At 45.3% G+C, this 20609-nt stretch overlaps 3 protein-coding genes across 3 annotated transcripts; 2 read left to right on the plus strand and 1 right to left on the minus strand.

Moving 5' to 3' along the window:
- Nucleotides 1-3783: 3783 nt before the first annotated feature.
- Nucleotides 3784-10127, plus strand: LOC109783770 (probable methionine--tRNA ligase). The gene is made up of 18 exons (XM_020342368.4): nucleotides 3784-3965; nucleotides 4221-4385; nucleotides 4497-4641; nucleotides 4888-5041; nucleotides 5124-5279; nucleotides 5414-5644; nucleotides 5719-5862; nucleotides 6708-6798; nucleotides 7527-7633; nucleotides 7726-7840; nucleotides 8021-8139; nucleotides 8261-8326; nucleotides 8411-8539; nucleotides 8626-8769; nucleotides 8846-8972; nucleotides 9225-9442; nucleotides 9539-9640; nucleotides 9746-10127. Exons 2-18 carry the CDS (start codon nucleotides 4277-4279, stop codon nucleotides 9974-9976), a joined length of 2388 nt encoding a protein of 795 aa, XP_020197957.1. The 5' UTR covers nucleotides 3784-3965; nucleotides 4221-4276; the 3' UTR covers nucleotides 9977-10127.
- Nucleotides 10128-11309: 1182 nt separating this feature from the next.
- On the plus strand, nucleotides 11310-13898 carry LOC109783769 (serine/threonine-protein kinase SAPK9). The gene is made up of 9 exons (XM_020342367.4): nucleotides 11310-11735; nucleotides 11837-11911; nucleotides 12015-12116; nucleotides 12255-12308; nucleotides 12409-12501; nucleotides 12638-12730; nucleotides 12983-13087; nucleotides 13171-13269; nucleotides 13351-13898. The coding sequence occupies exons 1-9, from the start codon at nucleotides 11553-11555 to the stop codon at nucleotides 13639-13641; spliced, it is 1095 nt and encodes a 364-aa protein (XP_020197956.1). The 5' UTR covers nucleotides 11310-11552; the 3' UTR covers nucleotides 13642-13898.
- A 2169-nt stretch (nucleotides 13899-16067) lies between these two features.
- LOC109783768 (probable disease resistance protein At4g33300) lies at nucleotides 16068-20336 on the minus strand. Its single transcript, XM_020342366.4, has 4 exons — nucleotides 19276-20336; nucleotides 17678-18428; nucleotides 17379-17590; nucleotides 16068-17006 (listed from the first exon to the last, which is right to left on the minus strand). The coding sequence occupies exons 1-4, from the start codon at nucleotides 20054-20056 to the stop codon at nucleotides 16174-16176; spliced, it is 2577 nt and encodes an 858-aa protein (XP_020197955.1). The 5' UTR covers nucleotides 20057-20336; the 3' UTR covers nucleotides 16068-16173.
- Nucleotides 20337-20609: the final 273 nt, after the last annotated feature.

Raw genomic sequence — 20609 nt, forward strand, 5'->3', positions numbered from 1 at the left:
ACGCTCCCAAATGAATAATAAATTCAAAAAATAGCAAATAACATTTATTTTTTTAGATGTTTATGTTAGTGTAACAAGCATGTTTGAAAATTTTCATGCGAAAGGGAGAGCATGCTCCGTTGGTAAAAAAAATTAAGTGTAACAATTAGAAGTAACATTTGACGTTCGACTTTTTTTTTTTTTGCACAGGTGAAAATATTTAAGCTTTCCCCTTAAAAATTTGCAGGTACCATTTTGGTGTGACACACTTTTTTTATCATTTGGTAAATCTATATTTGGTGCACAAGAGTATATGCTTCCAAGAGCCGAATTGGATTTCCGTCTTTTGGTTTGCAAACTTATGCAAATGCGAGGATTGGTTGGTGGTACCATACGAGGCTTTTATTTTGTGCAAAATGTCCAAAACTTGATCTAAATCATGCTATATATTTTTCGTGCTACTTTCTAAATTTACGTTTTTTAGATCATTCTAAATTTATGCCGTAACTATTTTTTGTGCAAGAACACAAAATTTTCACAGAAAACGCTCTATGCGCACTGCTTTTCTCTACACTCCTAAATCGGAGAAGAAAAGAAAAGCAAAGGGACCTCCTATAGGACGCCTCTTGCGCCAGTTTGCTGATCCGGCGCTCACGCAGAAGGTCTATCGGGCCGGCCCATTAAGATCGCTCGACCCCTTCGCTCCGCTGCTTCACCGAAATCACTAGTTAAGGAGTACTCGTTGCAAAGATCACTCCAGCTTCCTTGGTTGCGACAAGTGGCGCACATGCAGCGTGCCACTTGTCGCAACCTACGAGTTTTCCTTTTTTTTCTAGATCCATTTATTCAAAACGTTTTATCTCTCAAACCGTGCGTCCAAATCTTGAACCGCTTTCACGGTTGGATTCCTCGCGTCGAGATCTTCAAAACTAGATCTCATATTGATAGGTTTTGACGAACTTTTTTTTCATAAAAAAACGGACGAAAAAACCGATCCGGAGCATGGGTTTTTTCTCTTTCCGAAAGAGGCACGCCCGTGCCTCTCACGAAATCACAACCGTGCCTCTTGCGGAAGCAAAACTGTGACTCTCGTGGAAGGAAAAAAGAGAAAACACGTACCGTGCCTCTCGCGGAAGCAAAACCATAACTCTCGCGAAAGGAAAAAAAACAGAAAACGCGTTTTTTTCGTTCCCGAGAGGCACGGCCGTGACTCTCGCGGAAGCAAACCCGTGACTCTCGTGAACGCGTTTTTTTTTCATTTCCGAGAAGCACGACCGTTACTCTTGCTAAAGCACAACCGTGCCTCTCGCGGAAGCAAAACTGTGACTCTCGCGGAAGGAAAAAAAAAACAGAAAACGCGTTTTTTTTCGTTTCCGAGAGGCACGACCGTGACTCTCGCGAAAGAAAAACCGTGCCTCTCGCGGAAGTAAAACCGTGACTCTCGCGAAAGGAAAAAAAAGAGAGAGAAAACGCGTTTTTTCGCACAATTTTTTTATCGAAAAGCTAAGGAAGACCGGTGGAAAACCAAAACGTCAAAAAAAACCCGAAAAAACCGTTTAAAAAGCCGAAAACGCGTGCAGAAAAATAAAAAAACAAAATCCAGAGGGAGCGCCCAGAGTGCGACACGTGGCGAATGACTGAAAGCGCGCCAAGTGACGCTGATCGTTGCGAGGCTCCCGAAGGAGTGCTCGTTAACTAGTTGCCCCGCTGCTTTGCACGCATGCTCACAACGATCAGTTATCATCTGTACCATTCCCAAAAAATGACATCTTTGCCTACAAAAACCAGTTGACTTCTGACCGTTGACCTTTTACAATTGAAAAAAACGCAAATTCACCGGATTTTGAGAAACATTCATGGAATTTTGAAAAAAGTTCACGAATGTGAAAAAAGTTTAACAAATTTTCAAAAAGTTCATCAAATTGGAAAATAGTTCAACCAATTTGAAAAAATCATCAAAACTAAAAAAAGTTCACCAATTTTTAAACAGTTCATTGAATTTAAAAAAAGTTCAAAATATTTGAAAAGATTCACTGATTTGAAAAAGTTCATGAATTTGAAAAAAGTTCATCAAATTTGAAAAAAAAAGTTCAACAAATTTGAAAAAATCGTCAAACTTTAAGAAAATAATCATCATCTTTGAAAAAAGTTCATCAATTTTAAAAAAGTTCATCGAATTAGAAAAAAGTTCACCTAATTTATAAACATATTCGGTGAACCATTTTTCATTGAATTATAAAAAAGAAAAAAGAAAAAGAAAAAAGAGAGAAAGAAGAACAACGGAAGGAAAAAGATTGTAGCTAATCTCGTCAGCGTGGTTGGTCTAGTTGGCTAGCTGCGCTAGCTTGCACGAGGACTGTCGTGGGTTCGAAACCTCCCGCTGCTATCCCTTTTTTGCACCCATTTAAAAAGAAAATGAATGCGAATATGGGCCGGCCCAGCGGGGCGCGCGGGTGTGCGCCTGTTTGCACCCACCGAAGGATCGGGCGCTTAAGGCGGAGAGCAACTAGTTAACGAGCGCTCCTTCTCAAGCCTCGTAACGATCAGCGTCACATGACACGTTCTCAGTCATTCGCCATGTGTCGCGCTCTGGGTGTTCCCTCCGAATTTTGTTTTTTTATTTTATTTTTCCGCAAGCGTTTTCGGCTTTTTAAATGGTTTTTTCTGGGTTTTTTCGACGTTTTGGTTTTCACCAGTCTTTCTTAGCTTTTCCATTAAAAATAAAAAAACATTTTTTGCGCGAAAAATCGCGTTTTTTTCTTTTCGTGAAAGTAACGGTTTTGCTTTCGCGAGAGGCAGGGTTGTGCCTCTCGGAAAAGAAAAAAAACGCGTTTTCTGTTTTTTCCTTTTGCGAGAGTCACGGTTTTGCTTCCGCGAGAGGCACGGTTGTGCTTTAGCGAGAGTCACGGCCGTGCCTCTCGGAAACGAAAAAAACAAACGTGTTTTCTGTTTTCTTTCCGCGAGAGTCACGGTTTTGCTTTCGCGAGAGGCACGGTTGTGCTTTCGCGAGGGTCACGACCGCGCCTCCCGGAAACGAAAATAAACGCGTTTTCTGTTTTTTTTTTCTTTTCACAAGAGTCACGGTTTTGATTCCGTGAGAGGCATGGTTGTGCTTTAGCGAGAGTCACCGCCGTGCCTCTCGGAAACGGAAAAAACAAACGCGTTTTCTGTTTTTTTCGCGAGTCACGGTTGTGCTTTCACGAGAGTCACGGCCGTGCCTCTCGGAAACGAAAAAACGCGTTTTCTGTTTTTTTCCCTTGCGCGAGAGTCACGGTTTTGCTTTCACGAGAGGCATGGTTGTGCTTTCGCGAGAATCACGGCCGTTCCTCCTCGAAAACGAAAAAACGCATTTTCTTTTTTTTTTTCCTTCCGCGAGAGTCACGGATTTGCTTCCGCAGAGGCACGGTTGTGATTCCTTGAGAGGCACGAGCGTGCCTCTTTCGAAAAGGAAAAAAACACGTGCTCCCAGTTCGGTTTTTTCGTCCGGGTTTTTTCGTGAAAAAAAAGTTCGTCAAAACCGATCAACATGGATCTAGTTTTGAAAATCTCGACGCGAGGAATCCAACGGTGGAAGCGGTTCCTGATTCAAACACACTGTTTAAGAGATAAACCGTTTTGAATAAATGAACCTACGAAAAAGGAAAAACTTCCTGTGCGCCACTTATTGCAATTTGATGATGTGATCTTTGCAACGAGTACTTCTCAGTTAGTGATTTTACGTAAGGTGGCGTTTAGGAATGGCCGAAAGCAAATAGTACATAGTTTTCTTTTTGTGTCTGCATCCTCTCTCCCGGCTGGCTTCCCACGGCCCATAGGCTGCAACGCTCGCTTCACCAGCTGAATGGGCTGAGACAAAAAAAAAGATTGCGCGGCCCGTCCAGCGACCTGGGCGAGAAGCGAGGCTGCCTAACGAAAATCCAGAAGGTGAGTCCCTCCTCCCGCTCCCTGGTGGTCATCGACGGCGGCGGCTGCATCCCGGCCAGGAGGTGAGTCCCTCTCTCCCGCTCCCCTCTCCGGCCACCTAGGGTTAGGGGTTACCAGCGCGCGGAGCGGCGGCGACTTGCTCTGCCGCCGGCTGGGTTTGTGCCGTGACGGTCGCTGAACCAGCTGCTGTGTGCCGCCGCCGCCGCCGCTGCTGCGTGCTGTTAATCCACCTGAAGGCCTGCTGTTGCGGCTGCTATTTGACTGTTGCTTGCTGCTGGAGATCTGATGATTGTTTGCTTGATTGCTTGCTGTTGCAGACCGAACACGCCCCAAGTCTCCTAACCCTAAACGGATAAACCTCTCGTCCCTCCCCATGGCGTCACCGCCACCGAAGCTTCCGATCCCCGGCCGCCGCAACATACTCATCACCAGCGCGTTGCCCTATGTCAACAACGTCCCGCACCTGGGGAACATCATAGGATGTGAGCACCCCTTCTGCTGTGCTATCTCCTCCCCCAATTCTGTTGCCTCGAGCTCTCGCTTACCCACCCTTTTGTTTTTCTGATGGTTTCGATTTTGGTCGTGATCTGCAGGTGTGCTCAGCGCCGACGTGTTCGCGCGGTACTGTCGGCTGCGAGGGTACAACGCGATCTACATATGCGGCACCGACGAGTACGGGACGGCCACCGAGACCAAGGCCTTGGAGGAGAAGTGCTCGCCCAAGGAGATCTGTGACAAGTGAGAGAGCCTTCACTTCTCGATGCTTTTTTAGTTAAATTTTGGTTTGTTTGTTACAGGATTCGGAAATTGACCGTTATGAAATCTATCCAACACTGCTTTGAATTGCGCTACACACACATACGCACAAAAGTTTCAGTTATCAACCTGTGATATGCTTACACACCTAGCTAGTAAAATTTTGATGGTAAATATGAATAATGAAAGCATTTTATTCATAGTAAGCTTCCCCGGCTGAAAATGTAGGTACCATGTTATCCATGACGAGGTTTACAAGTGGTTTGACATAAAGTTTGACAAGTTTGGGCGGACATCCGCTCCTGAACAGACAGAAGTCTGCCAGGCAATTTTCCATAAACTGATGGAAAACAAATGGCTCACGGAGAATACCATGCAGCAGGTACAGCTAATTCCTAGCCTGGTCCTGTATATATTCATCTCTGCATGCTGTTTCTGTTATATAATATCTTTCTGCTTTGCAGCTTTATTGTGACACGTGTGAACGATTCTTAGCCGATAGGCTCGTGGAGGGGAAATGTCCTACCGAGGGTTGTAACTATGAAGCGGCAAGAGGTGATCAATGTGAAAATTGCAGCAAATTGTTGAACCCAACCGAGTTAATTGATCCAAAGTGCAAGGTAAGCGTGCACAATACTTATTGTAATATATTTAGTTGTGTTCAGCATACCATTATGATTTACCTGAGTACACGAGGTGTGTACCTCGTGAAACTGCGTATGATAAACTTTCCTGTTCTGTTTCTGTTTTTTAGGTCTGTAAGAATGCTCCACGTATTCGTGACACAGATCACTTATTTTTGGAGCTTCCTCTATTGAGTGATAAGTTGGTAAACTATATTAACAACACTTCAGTAGCTGGTATGTGGAGTCAAAATGCTATTCAAGCAACAAACGCATGGTTGAAGGAAGGGTTAAAGCAACGTTGTATCACCAGAGATCTTAAATGGGGAGTTCCTGTTCCACATGAGAAGTATAAAGACAAGGTTTGGGCATATCAGATATCAAGATATTCTGCTGTTATGCATCTATCTTATTTCTCATTTATGATTGTTTGCAGGTGTTCTATGTCTGGTTTGATGCACCAATTGGGTACATATCTATCACAGCATCATATACGCCTGATTGGGAGAAGTGGTGGAAGGATCCTGATAATGTAGAGTTGTTCCAGTTCATGGGTAAAGATAATGTGCCATTTCACACGGTATGATGCCTATGATATGGTGAACACCTTCTTTAGTTATTCAAGCTTGTTTTGGCACGAATTTAGTACTCCCTCTGTCCCATAATATAAGAGCGTTTTTTACACTAGTGTAGTATCAAAAGCGGTCTTATATTATGGGACAGAGGGAGTAGTTATTTGGCTTCATTTCACTAGCCAACATTTTGGTCAAGCTTTTCCTTGCCCATGAGTTGGCCAATATGGCAAGAAAGATGAACTAGAGTTACCAAAGAGGCATAGGCAAGCCAAAAATGTTGTCAACCATCCAACAAAATAACAAAATTTTGGCCGCGACCAAATAATTTGTAGGGTATGTTTTGGATACCATCAAAACATACCTATGTTAGCCAATATATTTCTAGGTTAAGTTTTGTTCAACTGGTAAGTCAGGACAGTAGTACTCCCAGCCAGTGGGTTTGTTTTCACCACAAAATAGGACTGAAAAGTGCAAATTGTGATTTCTTGCTGAATATTTGACCCCAGTCAAGTACTGTGATTGTTCGACATTATTTTTATAAGGATGTTTTTAGTTTATAACTAATAGTTAAATCACGCAAAAGCTGAAAACACACAAACATATTTAAGGGTCAGTTGCACTTGATGTGCTTTAGCCAATTCTGGCATGAATTTTTTGTTATAGCTCGAAAATGTTTGCTTTCGTTTCAAGTAATTAGTGCTTTCAGAAATTGAAAAAATATCCTTTAAGAAGCCAGTCTAATGCGAGCTGTATTGAAATGTATGGATAGCATATGTGTATACTGACTTTTCTTTTAATGCCTGTACTTCTTTTCCATGAAATACTTATTTGTTAAAAATGTAATTTTCAGGTCATGTTCCCTTCTACACTACTGGGAACTGGTGAAAACTGGACAATGATGAAGACCATAAGCGTTACTGAATATTTAAACTATGAAGCAGGTACGTTCCACATTTTTATTGAACCTAATGCTTGATTGACGCACACAGTTCATGCTAGTCATTCATATTTGGTTAATGCTTTCCGTTTTACCTGAGCTGAAATTCCTATTGACTTTCAAGAGATTTATCAGTCAAGCATATCCAGCTGCATTTGTTTACACCATAGAAATACATGTTCCGTTTACTCCCCTGCAATTGCAGAGGCTCTTGGGCCTGGGCTTCCTGAAGCGCAGTTTCTTTTACCAGAGCATATTGCCCGGTACTTGGCCCATTTTTGCACTGGGAGCTGTGGTGCATTGTGATGCACTTCATGCTGCAGAAGTAGTTGACACCTTTCTGAACCTCAACACTTACCTTTCTTTTCCGGTGCCTAGAATGACTAGCTGTATAGGTTTGTGTATATGTATATTGTTGCTTGATATTAAGCAGTGGGCCATGTTTTCATTATGGGTCATGCTTCACGACTGCTCCCTTGTTCTTCTGCCACCAGAGTATTATCATGAAATTGGATGAATGGTTTGAAAACATCGGGTTATGCCGTTATGGAATCTCTTATTCTTTTTGTTTGGCTATAAACAGCCTATGGACTAAGATATGGTCCAGCATGATCGAGACACTGTTTTGCACGGGCCTGATTCAAATTACTCCGAAGTAGATTTATATATAGTATTGGCACATTGTGTATGTTTATTCCCTTGATAATAGCTAAATATTCCTCACATCTATAGGAAAATTTTCCAAGAGTCATGGTATTGGTGTCTTTGGCAATGATGCGAAGGTTACTAATATTCCGTCTGAAGTATGGCGATACTACTTGCTTATGAACCGCCCTGAGGTTCGTATAGACATTTTGTTTAATGGATTTAAAATATCTGATAATGACACTCATTGCAATATTTTAATTTGACTTCTGTTTTGGGTGTTCAGGTATCAGATACACTGTTCACTTGGGCTGATTTACAAGCTAAATTGAACAGCGAGTTGCTGAACAACCTGGGAAACTTCATCAACCGTGTGTTAAGCTTTGTTGCAAAACCAGCTGGTTAGTCATGGGAGAATCTTGCACCTGCCATCTAACTGTCTAGAAGTATTACCAGTTGATTTCTGTATTTTCTCTTTCAATTTATCTTGATTATCTGTGATTTGCTACCATATCCTCATCCGGTCATCCCCTTTCTTCGGCACTTTCGTTAAGTTGATTTTTGATCTTCTTTTCTGGTAGGAGCTGGATACGACTCCATCATACCTGATGCTCCTAATGCCGAGTCACATACATTGACCAACGCACTTGCAGAAAAAACTAATAAATGGGTTGAACAATATCTTGAAGCAATGGAGAAGGTCATTAATTTACCTGAACCATGTGAAATGGCACAATTTCCTGCATCCTGTCTAGTTTTGTGTTGTTGCATTGTGCCAGCTACTAGGATTTGAAACAGAATGCTCACTCCTTTTGCTACAGGTTAAATTGAAACAAGGACTTAAGAGTGCAATGGCGATTTCTAGTGATGGAAATGCATATTTGCAAGTAAATATAATTCTTTGTCTTGGTTTCCATTTGTGTTTTTATTAAATAGCACTGTTATATCTTTGACTTGCTAATTGAATACAGGAGAGCCAATTTTGGAGGCTTTATAAAGAAGATCCAGCAGCCTGTGCCGTCGTAATGAAAACTTCAGTTGGTGTTGTCTATCTCCTTGCCTGTCTGCTGGAGCCTTTTATGCCTTCCTTTTCTAGAGAAGTATAATCCTTTTTATTCATGTTTCACAGTTTCTGTTAATAGGCCCCCTTTGCCTGAACTCACTCTTATGTTTGTTTCTTAATAAGGTGCTGCGACAATTAAATATGTCCCCAGATGAAGATCTGTCATTCTGTGATGATAAAGGAGAAACTGCCAAGGCTAAAAGACCCTGGGATTTTGTATCAGCAGGACACAAAATAGGAAAGCCAGTGCCTCTATTTAAGGAACTGGTGTGTATTTGCATTTCTTTAAAAGAAATTTGTTAGTTGGTCCTGCTTTTATATCTCGTAACTTGAAATAATGCAGAAAGATGAAGAAGTTGAGGCGTTTAGGATCAAATTCGCTGGCAGCCAAGCTGAAAGGATCTCAAAGGCACAAGCTGACGCCGAGGCCAAGAAAGTTGCTGAAAAGCTCAAGGCCACAAAATTATCTGGTACTTGTGAAATTCTTACCATATGGTTTTTGTGTGAATTAAATGGGAGAACAGTTTTTTTCTGTGGCAATCTAGAAACAGGATTTTCTTTGTGGCTCAGTTGTATGCAATTTGTATATTTTCTTGAAAACACCAGTGCATAGTGCGGCATTTTTCCTACGTTTGAAGCGCTCTTGAGTTATCTTCTGCTGAACCAATTTCATAATTCAAGATATTCATTGTCAAATTTTCTTGTCTCGCTTTCGTATCCAGAGGGAAGTTCAAAGAAGAAACAATCTGGTGGTTCGAAATCAAAGACAGCAGAGGATGTCTCAGTTGCCAAGCTGGATATTCGGGTAGGGCTTATCAGAAAAGCAGAGAAGCATCCAGATGCCGATTCACTTTACGTAGAAGAGATTGATGTTGGAGAAGAGGCACCAAGAACAGTGGTTAGCGGCCTTGTCAAATTCATCCCTCTTGAGGAAATGCAGGTCTGTCTTTCTTAGAATCATTTCTAGTCATGACATTGGTCTATGCCGTGGTGGTCTTGCTTCCCTAATTTTGCAATTTCTTGTATGAATGAGCAGAACCGGAAAGTGTGTGTGCTCTGCAATCTTAAACCGGTGGCAATGCGCGGTATAAAGTCACATGCTATGGTTTTGGCTGCATCGAACGAGGACCACTCAAAGGTAAGGAACATTTGCCTCTCATGTGCTCTCTGTTTGATAAAGCATCATGAAAGTACAGTGGTAGCAGCCAGTTTGGTTGGTGGAAACTGACATTTGAAATTTTAGGTCGAGTTGGTTGAGCCTCCAGAATCAGCTGCTGTCGGGGAGAAGGTGACCTTTGCCGGGTTCTCTGGTGAGCCTGAGGCTTCTCTTAACGCTAAAAGCAAAACCTGGGAGAAGTTGTCCGCCGATCTGCACAGCAACGGTGAGCTTGTGGCGTGTTACAAAGATGTCCCGTTCACAACTTTGGCTGGGGTATGCAAGGTCAAGACCATAGCGAATGGGGACATCCGCTAGGCAGAGTGTTCAATCTGCAGTCTGACTGAGTCGCTGTCTGATTTCATTGGAAGTCAATACTGCTGATTTACTCTTTTTTGGGGAATTTTTTATGTGTCTTTCGGGTACTTCTCTGCACACGATTGTGATTGAAAACATACATTTTTTGGTATGTTTGTCTCAGTCTCTCTTTCGGCTTGTTCTTTTGCTTTTTTTCTTTTCTTTTTCTGAGTGTATGTTCGGCTCAATCTCAGGAGCAATCTTTTATATAGGCACGTTTCCAGCTGAACTTAAAAGCCCCCAGCTGTTGGGAGGCCCATATGTGCTACAAGTCTAGCGCTAGCATCTCTCTCTGGTCTCTGGAGCCCATTTGAGCTCGGGACCAGAATAAGACTTTCGTCTCTGGAGCTTTGCTTTCGCTAAAAAAACAAATCTCTTATCTTTGCTGCTTAGAAGGCCAGGTTTAGATGAGCAGTAGCCGTCTGGCTCTAATCCATCTTACATGGAACCGTGCAGCCTTATACTGTGTGGTACTGTGGTTCTACCATATTAACTCTATGGAAAAGACATGATTGGTTGGTACTGCCTCCCTTCCATAATATAAGATGTTTTTTGACACTACAGTAGTTTAAAAAAACATCTACATTATGGGATGGAGGGAGTAGTTGCATGTTGCTCGTACTGTAAAGCTACAGGTTGCGATGTTTACTGTGCAGTGCAGGTAGTGTTGGGTACTCCCTCTACGCTGGTGCTGTGGTGCAGTAGATGTTAACAGTCAACCCTCGTCTCCCTTGCCTCCGTGCTAAACACTGCAATCTCGCTCTACCAGAGAAGTACGATGCCAGGAAATGGATGTAACCAACTTTTTTTAAACGGAGGCAAAAGCTTTTCCTTTCATCATTAACTAAGAAGAAGATAGTTGCTCGGTTACCTATACATTGATAATACATGATACTAGTAGCAAAAATGATCTTTTAGTCATTTTTGCGTCTGTCACTGATAATCCTTTTACTAAAAAAGCAAATCACCTTTTATATTTATGATGAGGAAGAAAAAACATTAGGCGATGCACCACGAAAACCTGATGCGTGAGACGAAGGTACCGGTAATTTATTTCGCAAAAAAAGAAGGAGGTACCAGTAATTTGATCCCCGGTTCCAGCTCGAGATATTTCCCCGCCTTTCCCCACCATCTTCGTCTCCACACGCTACAGACACGTGATACCGACGCTTGTGCCCCACCATGACAGCCCGCATCCGGGCCCGCACTCCAGTTACCTTGACAACTCAAAGCCGCGAGTGGATTTCCTGGACCGCTTCAATGATATAGGTGGGCCCGCTAGTCAGGTGAGCCTAGGGTAGAATGTCAAAGAAGAAAAATGGCGAGCCTCGGATAAGCACGCCCCATGACGTCATCCTCCTCTCTTCTTGTACTCGTAGATAGTGGCGGCAATAAGAATTAAGAAAAAAGCGCGCGGCCAGAGTTAGGAAGAAAGGTTCGACAGCGAGCGAGCGAGCGAGCGAGAGAGATAAGGAGAGAGGGCGCGCGCGGGGATCTCCGTGCCTTGGTCGGCGGTAGAGTCGTCGGCGCGGGGGCGATGGAGAGCGGGCCGGCGGGCACGATGGGGGGGCCGCTGAGTGACGTGCCGGCGATGCTCGACGGCGACCGGTACGAGCTGGTCCGCAGCATCGGGTCCGGCAACTTCGGTGTCGCCCGCCTCATGCGCAACCGCGCCTCCGGCGAGCTCGTCGCTGTCAAGTACATCGACCGCGGCGAGAAGGTACCACCGGCGCCACCACACTTCGATTATTTATTCATTCCCAGTTTCCCACGCGCACACTTTACAAGTTTGATGATGCGTGCGTGTGTGCGCGCGCGCAGATCGATGAGAACGTGCAGAGAGAGATCATCAACCACAGGTCGCTGCGGCATCCCAACATCATCCGCTTCAAGGAGGTGAGTATACGATCGGTGATACAATCGCCTTCGCCTGCAGCATCGTCTTCGATGGTTATGTGGACTGTGGTGGAATGATGCAAAGAACAAGCTCTGTCTTCAGGTTATTCTGACGCCGACGCATCTCGCCATCGTCATGGAGTACGCCTCCGGCGGGGAGCTCTTCGAGCGCATCTGCACTGCCGGCCGATTCAGCGTCGACGAGGTGTATCTCTTGACTCATAGCTCTGCCGTATAGTCTCTTTTTTTTATCAAGAGTTGTATTTTTCTTTTCTTTTTTGAAAAGGGATCAAGAGTTGTATGATGGTACAGTTTGGTTAACTCAGTTTGTATGCGTGTTCAGGCTCGGTTCTTTTTCCAGCAGCTGATATCTGGAGTCAGCTACTGCCACTCCATGGTATCAATCTGCTTCCCAAATTATACTGCCACCACTTGATTTTACCTTTCCATGTAGTTTCCTATGCAATTGACAACATGAATTTGTTCTATTCGTCAAGCAAGTGTGCCATCGTGACTTAAAGCTCGAGAACACTCTGCTGGATGGAAGCACCACCCCTCGCCTCAAGATATGCGACTTTGGTTATTCCAAGGTATACTGTGCTATAAATCTGGTGGAACGACGCCTGAGTGCTTGCTTATGTGAACCATCTTACGCCAGAAACTTGTGCTGGATGCCATTGCCAGATTTTTAAGTGATTTGCACTCCTGTTGTTCTCTAATTTACAGTCATCGGTGCTACATTCTCAACCAAAGTCAACTGTTGGAACTCCGGCATATATTGCCCCTGAAGTTCTGCTCAAGAAAGAATACGATGGCAAGGTATGCATACACCTTGGCGCTTTCAAGTTTAAACCGTCTACTGCATACTCTGCCACCATCTGCTGCCTAACTTGAATAATTTTGTTCGGTCATGAAAGCTTTACTTGCTTTATGAATCTTCCATCCACCTTTCGTTGGCATGAGTAGTGCATGGTATTGAGGAGCAACCATTTAAAGTACCTCTCTCTAAAAAAACATCTAAAGTACTTCATGTTTTTCGCTCAAACACTAATAATTTGTCTCTGAATGGAGATTGCCGATGTGTGGTCCTGTGGCGTAACCCTTTACGTGATGTTGGTCGGCGCCTACCCTTTCGAGGATCCAGAAAATCCCAAGAATTTCAAAGTGACAATTCAGGTATGCCGCCAGCCGTTCGGCTTAGCAATTCCACTAGTTGCAGTTATAGCCAAACATCTAAATACTGAGGTCAACTTTTTCAGAAAATATTAGGTGTTCAGTACTCGATTCCGGACTATATTCACATACCTATGGACTGCCGAAACCTTCTCTCAAGGATCTTTGTTGCCAACCCAGCTACGGTGAGTACTCACTCCATCGACACACGCACGGTTTCGCTTGTTCGGCCCTCAGGATAACGCCTGTGCCATTTGAGCTTGCAGAGGATCACCATACCTGAGATAAAGAACCACCCATGGTTCCTCAAGAACCTCCCAGCTGACCTCATGGACGGTCCCACAGTGAGCAACCAGTATGAGGAGCCTGACCAGCCGATGCAGAACATGAACGAGATCATGCAGATAATGGCAGAGGCGACCATATCGGCGGCCGGCGCCCTCGGAATCAATAAGTTCCTGCCTGACGGCCTTGACCTCGACGACGACATGGACGACCTGGACTCGGACCTCGACATCGACATGGACAGCAGCGGGGAGATAGTATACGCCATGTAGTAAACCTGTGAATATCTGTATGTGCAGAAGCGGTATTTGTGGTCTTCCACCTTGTTTGCTTCTTGAACATACACCAGATTGAGTGCCATTTTGTGTTAAGAAGAAGAGTGTAGAAATGTACATTGAGAGGATTGTATTCAGGCTACTGCTTGAGTCTGAAATTGGTGTTGCTGCTCATTGATGTGTTGTCTAACAAAATACAGTATGTTGGAGTTTTCTGTGATCTTTAGTTGATAAAAGGGAGTATTTACCCGAAATCGCTGGATGGCCGTATGCATCGACTGATGCAGAGGCCGGGGGTTTTAACCTCCTTTTTCAAAAAAAAAGTGTATCATGTATACGCAAAGCTGGTTTCTGCCGCAACGCCAGCTCTGCTCGCGGCCCCTGTGACTGCACTCCACCTATGCAATGCAAGGACTGCCCCTCCCACGACCCGACACCTGGTCGTTTGTTGATCAATTGCTAACACTCGATCAGAGTATCGACCGCTGTTCGAGGTGATGTGTATGCGATTAGGGGGGTGGCTGGAAAGGTTGATCGGTCTACCTCTTCATAGTTTTGGTCTCATATGGCTTTACTGTTGCCAAGATGTCGTTTTTATACTTTGTAAAAAAATAAACCAATTGCGAACAATCCCTGACAGAAGGGCACGACATGCTGTGGAGGATGTCGTCGATGTCGGGGAAGTAGCCTTGTCATATGCCGTAGCCTGACTTGGCTCGCTCACGAAACACGGGTGATGGAGGAGTGTGTGTGTGTATGTGCCCTCTTTTCAAAATTTTAGTGGTGTGTGAAAGAGCCAACTTTATATGTACAATACATCCTTCACAACCAGGGTGGGACTAAACTTTCCATGATCCCCTTGTCATGAATGGAGCATATGAGCCTCTAGGATTCAAGAATTGTTGGAAATAATAAATGGGCTAAAAGCCTAATAATTCCAACAATCCCCTATCAGATCCCAAAGGCTGATAAAGTTTGCTTATGGTTCCATAACATTGTTTATATAATGATATTTCGGTGAAGACTATTAAGTTGAACTTTCACCTAGAGGTTCACACTACTCATTCACAACTTGAACAATGGACTATGACTTGAACTGCAAGTGATGTGCACATAAGTTTCTTGTAAAGCCTTGACTGATGCTAAGCTGCCGAATGACTTCCCCGCGGGCAGGAGATTATACGTCATACTTTGAGGCCTCTTCATAGTTTACTGTAAAGCACTCAACTCTTATAGGTACGACATTTAACAGTCTAACTCATTAGGTGTGTTCATAAAGATGTTATGTAGGACAACATCTTGACTTGCTTCATAATGGAGTTTGTCTGTAGAAAATAAACACTCCTCCCTCAGTTAACCACGTCTGACTCATCAATTCTACTTTACAAGATCTCCGGTCACGTAGAGCGGGTTACCACCATGAATAACTTATGCGGTGGGTCTCAAACCCATCTCGCACGATGCATTGTCTATCACGTTTCGTGATAAACTATTTTGTAAAGGGGTCTTCCAAATTCTTGAAATCAGGTATATATGATAAAAATGACATGTCTAGATTAATCTCCAGTATGACATATCCAGAAACAATCCCTGGTGGAAGGGATAAGAGAACTAATGGTGCGGATAGCCTAATCACCCTCTCCTGTACACAATCACAATAGGTAGAATTTCAAAGGCCTGCTGTCTCACTTCATGGTGTACATCGAGAAGTGAGATGGGAAAGCGATAAGCGGCACAAACTCGTTCACGAAACACGACGCACATGACGAGGCGGGGAACGAAGGAGCATGCATGTATGTGCCTTCTTCTCAAACTTCTAGTGGCGTGCAAAGAAGCCAACCTTATATGTTGGTTCAACACACCCTCCACAGCCTAAGTGAGACTAAACTTTTTACACTCCGTTGTCACGCATGAATGGGTCCACGTGAGTTTCAATAAACATTAAAAATACAAAATGAGCTAAAAGCCCAATAATTCCTACACTTTCTTGGATGGATGACCACATCCCTCCAAACGAAGCTTTCTTCCTCTACCCTACAATTGAGGCATGTATAAGAACCACAAGTGGAGGCGTAGTGGACAAAAAGAGAAGAGCCGCCGGATTTTTAATGGCACGAGGCTAACATACAGAGGTGCGGTACACCTGTCTTGAGGACATCATGCAGGGGCCATGGCCTTTCAGCCGAAAGTTAACCACAACCATGAGTAATTAGCATGATGTGTTGGAGTTGTTCATTTTGTACATATTCTGCTCCTTAATAAAAAGGCAGCTCTCCTGCCGGTTGCTCGGAGAGAAAAAAATGGTTTGTGCCAATAGAAATTCTCTGTTAGCCTTGCCAATATAACTCTTGTGTGCATTTCTACTTAAGACCATGACTTCAAGATATGTCAGCTACTGGAGTCAACTACATGAACACTGAACATGTCAAAACTGAACAGTGTATTGACTACCCATCCTGCATTTAAGCAGGGAAACATATACACATCATTTGTACATGGTGAGCCTGGAGGCAGAGAGCATCCAGAACATCAGTCTACAAGCCAGTCCAGGTTGTAACACTCTTCTGCTACCTGCACACGGAGGTCCGGGATGACCTGCTCGGCTTCCCTCCACAGCATCGCCGTTTCCTCGTCGCACACGACGTGCCCGAGGGACTTCAACGACGAGGAGGACCTAGGGAGGCTCCTCAACCGCGAGCATTCCCGCATGTCGATCTTCTCTAGGTTTGTCAGGTGGCCAAGCTCTTCTGGAAGGTCTGTAAGGTTAATGCACTGCGATATGTCCAGGTATTTCAGCCTCTTCAGGCTGCATACCGACGGTGGAAGCTTCCACAGTGCCGGGCAGGCGTACACCCGCAAGATGCTCAGGCAGTGCAGCTTGCCCAGCTCATATGGCAGCTCTGTGAGGTCATGGCAGTTTGACAAGGAGATGCTTTCCAGAGAGCTGATTTCACATACACTAGGTGGCAGCTCCTTCAGATCTACGCAATGGTCGATGGTGAGGTTGGATAAGCGCGGAAACGTCATGGAGAGATCCATTGTTGATCCTCTTAGACTGTTGTTCAGCTCACAAAGGACGAGGGATATCTTGCGCAGGTTCTTCAGTGGGATCGTGCTTTTCGGCAGTGGCGGGAGCGTAATCTTTTCCAGCCAAAGACTCCTCAGGTCACTCAGTGTGGTGAAGGCAGATAAATTGTCAAGGGTTGCACTGGTAGTACCATAGTTGATCAGCACCAGGGCCTTCAGGTTCTGCATTGTTGCAATGAACGACGGGAGGTAGTATACACTTGAGGCGAAGTTGAGGATAAGAACTTCTGCCTTGGGGAAGCTCATCTGGAACCAGTCAGATTCTTTCATCTCACCTGAAATTTGAAATCAATTGATCAGATCATTTTGTGCTTCTAGAGAGAACTCAATGAGGGCAATATTCGACAAGATATTGCGAATGCATGTTACCGTAAGGCTTGCTGAAACAAATTATTTTCCGCGAAGAAATAATACTTTAATAAAATTGTGTTATACAGTACTAATTAGGTGATTTAAAGGAGATAAAGATCTGAAGTTCCAAGCCAAAACCATGCAATTTCATTTGAGGAAGACCACTACACTATTCAACATTTTTTCTTCAATTACATCTCAAATTCCATAAGAGCAGCTTTCAGACTGGACTCGCAGAAGATACTGCACGGCAAATAACATGCAAGAAAAAACCAAGTTGATGAACAGATAATCACCTGTATGAATAGAAACAATCTGAGCTTCAAAGGGAAGGTCCTTATTCCTCTGCCAATCTCTCGGAAGCGATTCTTCTCTTCTTGGCATCACTAACCGCCTCCTTTTGTTCAGAGAATCACGACCGCTCATGTGAAGTGCCAGATCACGCAACACATCATGTTGCGTCACTGAGTAGTCATGATAGTTACTGTATAAATCTCCAGCTTTATTCCTGCATAAAGAGCAACAAAGAGTCAAAGCTGTTTCTTACACTACATGAATTCTCAGATGATTTCAAGAATATATGTGCAATACGTACTGTGCATCATTAACTAGGGTAAGCAGGTTCTTGTTCGATAGCTCCATGAGGATAGCGAAAGCATCTGGCTTGTCAAGATCATGTATCTCCATCCAAATATTGATCAACACATCAAGAGGGATCTTCTTATCCTCTGGGAAGCAACCCAGGTCAAGGAAACATTCCCTAACCTTTCCCGACAAGCACTCGACACTTGCTGCCATTCTCTCGAGGAGTTTGGTCTCATGTGAGTCCGATATAGACTCTCCTCGTGACAAGCGGTTCTTCGCGCTCAACCATATCATAGGAGGCTGATCACGCAAGGATGCGCCGATAACCTTGAGAGCTAGAGGAAGCCCTCTGCACTCGGCAGCAACCTGCTTAACCAGTTTCTTGTCAGCAGTCTGAGGAACAGACTCCTGACCGAAGGCAGCACTGCAGAAGACAGAGAGAGCCTCCTCTTCGCCGAGTAATTTCATTTCGTAAGTCCGGGAGACTAACGTGGGGAACTTCAACCTTGATACGACAAGGGTCTTGCAGCCAGGGAACTTGAAGACCAGCTCCTCGAGCTGTGAGAGAGACCACACATCATCAAGTATAACAAGGACTGGTCCTCGGTCCCTCGGCCCTAACTTGAGCTGCCATTCCGGTATCTGGTTATATGCACCAAGCACAATATTGCTGCTGATCTGCTCCCACAGCTTCATCTTGATGGTCTCCAGATTTGCGGACTGTGAGACCGTCTCAAAGAAGACCCTGTTGTTGAAGTAGCCTAAACAAAGAAAGAAACATATATTAGCACTATGTAGAGAAGAACGATCACTACACTTAGAGACCAACTATGAAACAAGATTAAATGGAAATCGACTTTCGGCATATGTCTAATCTTGAGAACAGATCTTGATGAGATGATGCTGAAGTAGTGAGGTTCAGATCAATTAACATGTATATATAGCACCCCTAAAAGGATTAGCTTCACAAACATCACTAATTCCAAGTGCCTTTTTAACTACTAACGACAGATCTGTATAACACCATGACCAAATTAATTTGGATTGACAATCGGTGTTAAACTATTCAAACGATAAGAGTATGTGCTTGGATCTGAGCTGCTATCATTCAGTTGTTTAGGGGTCGCCACTAATTTAACTCAAGAGTTATTAAGTGGTGCAATCATACCTTGATTCAAAACAAAAGTGTTGCCATCATGAACAAAATTTTCAGTGTCTGCTAAGTTAGGCAGGCGGGAGTTGGTGTGCTCCCATCAGCAACCCAATCCCATCACAGCCATACGCACGCTCCGCACTAAGCTGGTCAAAGCGCCAATTTTGACCAAACAAGTGGTGATGAGCTAAACGTAAGCATCAGCCTCGACTTTAAGTAATTAAATCATATGACGACACGCAAATCAACCGCCAAAGATTCCCCAAATTTTCAATCTTTGTTAGCGGTAGTGCCCCATATAATTCGGTAAGAGACGGTGCAATTTTTGCACCCAGAGAAAGGATGATTATGAACACAGATGTAATTAATTTCTGCAGAAGATTCGACGAACGGAATAAAAGATTTAAGAAAGAATTCGTATGAGACAAGATGGTTGGGATCTGATCCTTTCTTACCTTGGATCTTTTGATCCTTATAGATCTCCATGGCGAGCGTGGTCTTGCCGCTGCCGCCCATGCCGCAGATGCCGACGACCTCCCAGCCGCCCCCGCTGCTCATCACCATCTCCTTCACTCTCTCCTTGCCCACCTTGACGCCGCTTCCCACCAAGCCGGCGTCCTTGCTCTCCTCCTCGCACGGGAACTCGAAATCCATCGGAATCCCCATGCCCTTGGTCGGTGGCGCCACCTCCATCGGCATCCCCATGGCCTTGGTCGGCGGCGCCACCTCTACCGCCATCGCCATGCCCTTGGAGGGCGGCGGCGGCAGTGCGACGGGAAGGGACATGGCGGGCGGGATCGTGGGGGCTGCCTGCAGCGCGGCGACCTCCTCGACGCGGCGCTCGAGGCGGCCGATGCGGGCCTCGGCCTCGTCGCGGAGGCGGCGCACGCCGTCGAGCACGTGCGCGGGGGCGTGGCGCGCCAGCCAGCGCTCGATGCCCTTGTCGGCGGCCTCCATCCTGCGGGCCAGCTGCGCGGTGCGGTACACGTTCCAGCGCGGGGCGGCGGCGGCGCGGCGCGCGAGGTCGAGCGCCTCCCTGAGCTGCACGGCGAGCTCGCCCAGCTCGGCGTTGCTCCGGAGCGCGTGGCGGCCGTTCTGCTGCACGAGGGGCAGCAGCGGCTCGACGTTCCGGCGCAGGCGCTCGGCGGTGGAGCGGCACAGGAAGGTGCCCTGCACCGCGCGCAGCAGCTCCCGCACGGCGTCCCCGGCCAGCTCCTCGAACAGGAACTTCTCCATGGTCGACCTCGGGATGCCGGACGAGTGGCTAGTGGCTACCGGCGCCTCTTCCTTGTCTTCTTGACCCCTTTGTCCGGGCTCTCAGTGGGTCTGGGTGCGCGCTTGCGTGAGCTTGCTTGTTTGTTTAGTCGGGCAAGTGAGAGGTCGCCATCGCCATGGATGAGGGGGGAGGAGGTGGAGGAGAGGGGCGGCGTTTGGTCTGGGAGACGGAGGAGGAGGAGGAGAGTTTATAGCAGGCGGGAGAGTGCGGCACGGCAGCTTTTGAGTGGAGGGGAGGGTCAACCGTTTGCGGTGAGGGGTCGCCGGTTATCTCAGTGACACGGCCGGGAGCAAGGTGGGACCCAGGAGGGACTCTGCCGTGTTTACACGAACACGGTGGATGATAGCAAAAGCGAGTCGCCACCGGAGTAGACCTCACCCAATTAAGAGCAACTTTAGCAGAATTGAGATATCGGCTCCATCGCCGTAATAATCGTTGTTACGTTGGTTTTGATTAAAAAGTTTTAATGTCAGATCTTTCGCAATTCAGAGCGAACGTCCCATGCACGTTGGA

This window comes from Aegilops tauschii, chromosome 5 (genome assembly GCF_002575655.3).
Source record: "Aegilops tauschii subsp. strangulata cultivar AL8/78 chromosome 5, Aet v6.0, whole genome shotgun sequence".
In the NCBI taxonomy this organism is placed as follows: domain Eukaryota; kingdom Viridiplantae; phylum Streptophyta; class Magnoliopsida; order Poales; family Poaceae; genus Aegilops; species Aegilops tauschii.